At 34.4% G+C, this 8,156-nt stretch overlaps 1 protein-coding gene across 1 annotated transcript in view; it reads right to left on the minus strand.

Annotated features, from left to right (window-relative positions):
* Nucleotides 1–6,935, minus strand: part of PALM3 (paralemmin 3) — a 65,653-nt gene extending 58,718 nt beyond the window's left edge. Inside the window, exons 1-3 of the mRNA XM_053718174.1 lie at nucleotides 6,782–6,935; nucleotides 2,040–2,091; nucleotides 770–850 (exon numbers count right to left, since the gene is read on the minus strand). Coding sequence (XP_053574149.1) covers nucleotides 770–850; nucleotides 2,040–2,084 — 126 coding nt within the window. The 5' untranslated portion in view covers nucleotides 2,085–2,091; nucleotides 6,782–6,935. The remainder of the gene's footprint in view (nucleotides 1–769; nucleotides 851–2,039; nucleotides 2,092–6,781) is intronic.
* Nucleotides 6,936–8,156: the final 1,221 nt, after the last annotated feature.

Consider the following 8,156-nt stretch of genomic DNA (forward strand, 5'->3'; position numbering starts at 1 on the left):
ACAATATTGTGATCAGGATGTTGCCACTAATCACATTCCAATGCAATAATGTTCCAGGCAATTATCTCAATTTAAGATGTGTTTAGGGATTGAATCATTGCATTATTGGATCAAGGGTTTGGAGTAGAGTTAGGGAATAAAAAAAATTGCCCAGCCATAACAATATTAGTGTAAACTAACAGAATTTTACAGATATAAATGATCTAGCTAGTCGCCCATGCGAAGAAGAGAGTGAAGGGACGTTTTTTTTGTAGGTGGTGGCTAGTGGATTAACGGTTCACCAAATTTTATAAATCAGGTAACATCTAGAATAGTCTCTTCTCTTTTAAATTAGAAGGATTTAAATATAGGCCATTTTTTTGGCTGAGAAAGACAAAAAAAATTGATTTACAGGATCGGGCGGATTGATGTCCGTAGCCTCAGAGGCAGCGGACCAGTTAAGGAGCAGCAGTCTTAAGACCGCTGCTTCATAACTGCGGTTTCCGGCAAGCCTGAAGGCTCGCACGGAAACAGGAGCATCAGGGGCCATTCGGCCCTTGATAAATTGACCACGTAGAATTATTCTAACTGGTTAGGAAACATTAGTCACATGTTAAACACAGGGTCATGTGATCTATCACGTGAAATAGGTTATTCTCTTCTTTCAAATGAGGGTTAGATTAGACCTCTAGATTAGAAATTGGGTGTTATGGGCTTCTATACCATCTTGTCTTGTATCTTTTTTAACCCTCTCTGTCATCAAGAGGTTAATGACCGGTGTATTTATTACCTTAAGTTGTTGCAATTTGAGTTTCTGCTGTTCCAACTCCCTCTGTATTGTGTCAATTTCAGTAAGGATTCTGCGTTTCTCCTGTTAATGAAATAAAAAAAATGGAAATGTATTTCTTCATGTAACATATTAGGGTTTAAGTACCATGGTGTAACCTGTGCACTGATCAAGACTCCCCTCTCGCAACAGTCTTTCTCTCCTTATTTTGTACAGTGTAAGCCCCTCAGGGGAGGGATTAAACACCTAGAGGTATATAACATTTTTTTAGAACAGTTTAATGTTTTTTCTACAAAGTTCAACATTAAAGTCTATGGTTATTGTTGTTGATATAAGCTTTTCTAAAGGATTGTGATCGACCACATATTTATCTTGGGTCAGTAATGCACAACATATGTGCTCTAATGAATTGCAGCATTAGAATGTCCCTTTTATTTATTTCTGATGACTTTTCATGTTTACTATATCTGTGCAGAAGATTTCTCCTCTCTGTATTCTATTAGTGCCCCTTTTAGAAGCCAGTTGTCCCTTTTATGCTAGCAAATCCTTCTCTCCCTTTTTCTGATGGGTTGCCTACATTTAATAGCGCACGCCACTCCCAACACAACACACTAATGACAACTAAATCTTCCCTTTTTCTGTTTTTAATTTGTTTGTTGGGAAGAATGTGTATTTATGGGGAATTTAACACATTCTATCTGCACATACATCACTAAAACTGAGAACATTTGCAGAAGGGAATACCATTTGAATAAATAAGGAGCAATATAATCATTGGCTGTTCTTGGACAGTAATGGAGGTGCTAAGCACCCCCAATTATTGTTAAAAACAATCTATTCTCACATGTGTCAATTGATATTATAGTGTTAGATCTGTATAATAGGATCTGACCAATGTTTTATCCTCTGTATTGCATCTGTGTGCATTGCATATTGGGATAAAACTCTGCAGGATATGTAGTGGTTCATTATTTTTCTATATTATATCATTGCCCCAGTAAATTACTATTTAAAAGACTATATAACCCAATCCAACTATTTCTTTATCTCCCACCATTGTACCTGTGTCCATCTATGTCCATCCATATTCTTTGAGAATATGTCATCAGCTCTATATATGCATAGGTCCCTCTATTTATTATATATATTCCCCTTGTATACAAGATTTGTATTTCCCAACATGCATTGTATTATCTTTCTGCTTTACACTTTGTATTAGAGTGTAAGCTCTGCAGAATAGGGGTATTTGTAGGAGGGTATGATTCATACTTACAGTGATTCCATGCAGACGTTGACTGTACAGCAGTGTTTCCCCCATCTTGACTCTGAGATCAGACAAAAGCAAAAAAACAAAAAAAGAGAAAAAGTGAAATCTTCAGCACATCTTTCAGTTTACCTAACCTGTCAGGCTAGTTAAAGGGACACTGAAGCCAAATTTTTTATTTCGTGGTTCGGATAGAACATGCAATTTTAAGAAACTTTCTAATTTACTCCTATTATCAATTTTTCTTCGTTTTCTTGCTATCTTTATTTGAAAAAGAATGCATCTTAGCTGGGTTTTTTTGGTTCAGACTCTGGACAGCACTTTTTTATTGGTGGATGAATTTATCCACTAATCAGCAAGAACAACCCAGGTTGTTCACCAAAAATGGGCCGGCATCTAAACTTACATTCTTGCATTTCAAATAAAGATAGCAAGAGAATGAAGAAAATTTGATAATAGGAGTAAATTAGAAAGTTGCTTAAAATTTCATGCTCTATCTGAATCACGAAAGAAAAAATTTGGGTTCAGTGTCCCTTTAAATAAAAAATAAGGTTTAATAAGACATTACACTGTGTCAATGTGTTCCCAACTATCAACCAATCAACTAATCAACTACCTGCTGGAGTATATAAAATTGTTTATCAATAGATCCTTTACCTTTATTTTGTCATTTATAATAGCTGCTTCTGACTGTTAAAACCACCACCTATACTGAAAACATGAATGCTTTAGTATTCTCTGTAGAAAGGATATGGAATCAAGAGGCAACAGGCAACAGTCAAGTTTCCAGGGGGTGGCGGTGGAAGAGATAACAACATTTCCCTTTTTCAGTTACTCTTTAAGATTTCGATCCTCTAAAGCTCTCTGGCAAGATTTTCTAAGATGCCTCATCAGTATTACAAGGACACTCATGGGTTTTTTTAAGGTAATTTTTACCTTGACAATTGTGTATCTCATTAAGGGGAGTTCACTAATATGCTTAATTTTAAGGATAAATACTTACTTTAGAATATAATGCTCAGAAAAATAAGATGATGGTTTCTCTCCATTGTTTGAGAATCAGGCCCTTAGTATTGGCCATTGTGCATATACAGCGATATTTGATAAGGAGGCCTTAAAGGGATACTAACCCCAATTTTTTTCTTTCATGGTTCAGATAGAGCATGCAATTTTAAGCAACTTTCTAATTCCATCCTATTATCAATTTTTCTTAGTTCTCAGGTTATCTTGATTTGAAAAAGCAGTAATGAAAGGTTAGGAGCCGACCCATTTTTAGTTCAGCACCTGGGTAGCACTTGCTGATTGGTTTGCTACATTTAGCCACAAATCAGCAAGTGCTACCCGGGTGCTGAACAAAAAATGGGACGGCTCTAAAGCTTACAGTACTGCCTTTTCAAATCAAGATAGCATGAGAACAAAGAAAAATTGATTAAAGGAGTAAATTAGAAAGTTGCTTAAAATCTCATGTTCTATCTGAATCATGAAAGACAAAAATTGGGTTTAGTATCCCTTTAATGTATAAAAAAAAATAGATAAGATTAGGAGGTCTGCTATTTATGCAGGCTCAGCCCATTTATATTGGCATGTTCTTGAGAACAAGGGATTAATGCTTCAATCAGTAAAAACAGCTATTTCATATATAAAAAATAAATGTAAAGGATTGAATTCACATACATTGTATACTCTACAACTACTACATCAGGTCATTAGGAACACATTAAGGAGAAACCAATTGAATAGTACAATGTACCATTAACCTGTCAGACATGTGCTTCAGATCATTGCACTCTTAGCCTCTGGTGGTCTCCAGCAGTGTGAGGGTTAATGTTTTCTGCAAATGTAAGTCATGTGATACTGCACGGTCTATGTACCTGAGGAATGTGTGACACGCAGTTTAAGTGACCTTGACACATGCAACCACACACAGATATTTGCACAAACACATATCCATAAACATAAAAAATAAACTATATATAGTGTCTTTAGCATTACAAACTATCAGGCTTTAAAGCTAAATACAATTATCATACAAGGACTGATAGATAGATAGATAGATAGATAGATAGATAGATAGATAGATAGATAGATAGATAGATCTGAAAGTTTAAAATGTGTCTAAACATTAATATGTAGGTCTGTTGTAATTTAGTCCTTAATTGGTTATTTATTAGATTGATAGTGGACAGTGTTAATTTTTAGAAGCCATGATTTGCTGGCTCCCAGCATTTTTCAACGTACATACAGTACATGCATACATGCATACATTCATACATGCATACATACCTACATACATTCTTACATGCATACATACATACATACAGTACATGCATACATACATACATTCATACATGCATCCATACATGCATACATACATCCATACATGCATACATACATACAGTACATGCATACATACATACATACATGCATACATATATAAATACATACATACATGCATACATACATACATACAGTACATGCATACATACATTCATACATGCAGTACATGCATACATACATACATACATGCATACATATATAAATACATACATACATGCATACATACATATATAAATGCATACATACATGCATACATACATGCATACATTCATACATACATACATATATAAATACATACATGCATGCATACATACATATATAAATACATACATACATGCATACATACATAAATGCATGCATGCATGCAAATATACATATATAAATACATACATACATATATAAATACATACATGCATACATTCATACATACATATATAAATACATACATACATGCATACATACATATATAAATACATACATACATAAATACATGCATACATGCATATATACATATATAAATACATACATACATACATATATAAATACATACATGCATACATTCATACATATATAAATACATACATACATGCATATATATATATATATATATATATATATATATATATATATATAAATACATACATACATGCATACATACATAAATACATGCATACATGCATATATACATATATAAATACATACATACATATATAAATACATACATACATGCATACATTCATACATACATAAATACATGCATACATATATATATATATATATATATATATATATATATATATATATATATATATAAATACATGTATGGGGGGGAGTAAAAATATCACAACAGATTACTAATCAGGGAGACAAAAGTAATAGAAAATGAAGGCTATGATCAATGAACTAAATAGGACAAATTAATTTTCTTTCATGATCCAGATAGAACATATATTTTTAAACAACTTTCCAATTGACTTCTGTTATCAATTTTGCTTTATTCTCTTTTGTATCTTTTATTGAAGAAGCAGCAGTGCACTCCTGGGATCTAGATGAATACATTTGTAAGCCAATGAAAATGGGCATACAAGTTCAACTACCAATCAGCAGCTGTCTCTAAGCTCCAGAGCCTATCTAGATATGCTTTTCAACAAAGGACACAAAGTGAATGAAGCAAAATAAATTATAGAAGCAAATTGGAATGTTGTTTAAAATTGTATGCTCTGTTGAAATAATGAACGAAAAAATTGGGGTTTTATGTCCCTTTAAATAACAAACGAACGAACAAACAAATAATCACACAATACACACACCAAAAACATTATTGATAAGACACTATTGAGACAAATGGTGAATAAAACAGCAGACAGAGAAACAGGAAGCAGCAGACAGAGGAATGTTATCATACACTCAATCACTAAAACAGCTATCCCAAATACCTAAAATACCTATACCCAAATGCCAATATTATGATGCTCTGATACTGCAAAAGCCGAAACCAAGATCATTGATAGATGGGTGTGAACTTATATTCATATATTAAACATAGGAGGGCCACATTTAAAATATGATACACTTTTCCTATTCACTTTAGTAATGCATATATATTTGATACCTGCAATAAATTTACATTTCTCAGGCTAACACCTAATATATCAATGTAATTCTGACTCAGTAAATTACTCAAATATTTTTTAAAATACAGAATAACAATTTAAAACAAAAATTCAGTTTCTATATCATTTGAAAATGCAAAAAAAAGATTATATTTATCAAAAGTACAATAAATAATATCTTTTTAATATCTAATGACATCTCATTTACAATAAGTTTCAGTTTTCATGATGAGACTTTGCATCTTTTGATTTGTTTTTAAGTAAAAAAAAAATACAGCAATATTAGCACAAATGTTTACTAAAATGTCTACTAAAAAAATATTTACACTTCAAATACTCTCAGGTCATCTGACTTTTAAAAATAGTGAACAACAGATTTTAAAAATATGGTAAATAAAATAATATCTTCTGCTAAGACTTAAATACTCATATAAAAGTGGAAGGAAGAATTGTGTATCTTATTTTTATATATTATATACACACATTTTGTCCTCCCCCTTATCTGATTCTTTCTTTTGAGTTACGTTTCAATTCCCTCTGTTCCATCGCTCTCTTTTTCAACCTTTTCTACAATTAACTGTTTAAACCCATTTATCTTTCTCTATCTCCCTTTGTATTGCATATTTCCCTCCCTGCTTACCTCTGCCAGGTGTCCCCCATACCTTGCCCCTGCCTTTCCTTGCTCACTAGTCCCTCTCTTCCTCCCTACAGCCATCTCAGATGACACCTGCCCCCCCCCCCCCCTATATCTCTCTCTTCCCAGAGAGTCACTATTTCTGACTCCAGTTTGTTACCACTCACCTCTATATTTTGGTGATACTTATCCCCCCTTCTTCCTGAGAGTCCTGGTGACAGCTGCCTCCCACTCCACTGATCACAGTGACACCCCTCCTGTCTGTCACATAGAAACAGTGTGTGAGTGAGGACCAGAGCTGTGTGTGTGCGTGAGAGGGGAGGGGGGAGAGTCACAGGGCGGAGAGAGAGAAAGGTGGGAGGGGGGGGGTGACACCTGAGCTTGCCTCACCGGTTTTACAGAGTGAGGAGCAGGAAGGCTACATAATAATTACCAACCTTACATGTGAGCTATGTAGGGCTTTCTAAAGTCTAACTTCCAAATTATCTTATACCTCCTCCATTATGTTACCTCGTACCTGATGACATTTGTTTTAAATATGACCAACATACAACTCAAGAATGTGTGATATAAATATGAACACATACACAGTATTTATGGTTTAATATGAATACAGAGCTACAGAGGTGGTTAGTGCAAAAAGGTTTCATAAGAAACTAGAATAGAGGGAGAGGTGCACAATTGTGTGAGAGAAAAACAAATATGGAAATATGGAAAGTGAGGGAATTGTTTGGAAGGGAGGGGGAGAAGGAGAGAATATAACCTGCAATAGGGAGGTGAGAGACAGAAAATAGAAAGAGGTGTATTAAATTGCTCTACATTATTAATCTATCTGTGTGTATGGAGAGCCCTCACCGGCCTCCTGACATCAGCAGAAGCCGGCCCCAGGGGATGGCGTAGGACACATTCCTACCAGCTTTTTGCAATAATTCACAAGCAAATTAGTATAATCATTACCCAACTCATTAGAGAGATGTATTATGTGACTGTACCAAATGACAGAGGAGACTGACATTCAGCAACACCTCTTATTAAAGGCTAAAACATAATAGCATCAGGGTTACCTCCACCTAATATAGAGACAACATTCTCTTAATACACAGATATCAGAGCACCCACCTCTCATCTACTCCTAATACAAAAACATTAGGACACACACACAGCACACATTTCTATCAGGCCATATACCTCTCAGTTCATCTTAATATACAGATATTAGGTTAACTAGCTGTCTTGTTGTACACTCACACAGGCATCAAGTTCATTAATACTTTCCTAATGTGCAAACACCAGGCCATATACCTCTCACTTCCTGCGAATACACAGATGTTAGGGCACCTATTTCTCATCTTCTCCTAACAAATGAGAACATACACAACTCTCCTTTCTCTAATATATAGATTATCGTCTCCTAATATACAGATTGTAGGATGCACATCACTTATATCTAACAAAATGCATACAACTCACCTCCTCCTTATACACAGACAACAGAACACACACCACTCACTACTCCTAATAGACAGACAACAGACAACATAC

This window comes from Bombina bombina, chromosome 6 (genome assembly GCF_027579735.1).
Source record: "Bombina bombina isolate aBomBom1 chromosome 6, aBomBom1.pri, whole genome shotgun sequence".
NCBI lineage: Eukaryota > Metazoa > Chordata > Amphibia > Anura > Bombinatoridae > Bombina > Bombina bombina.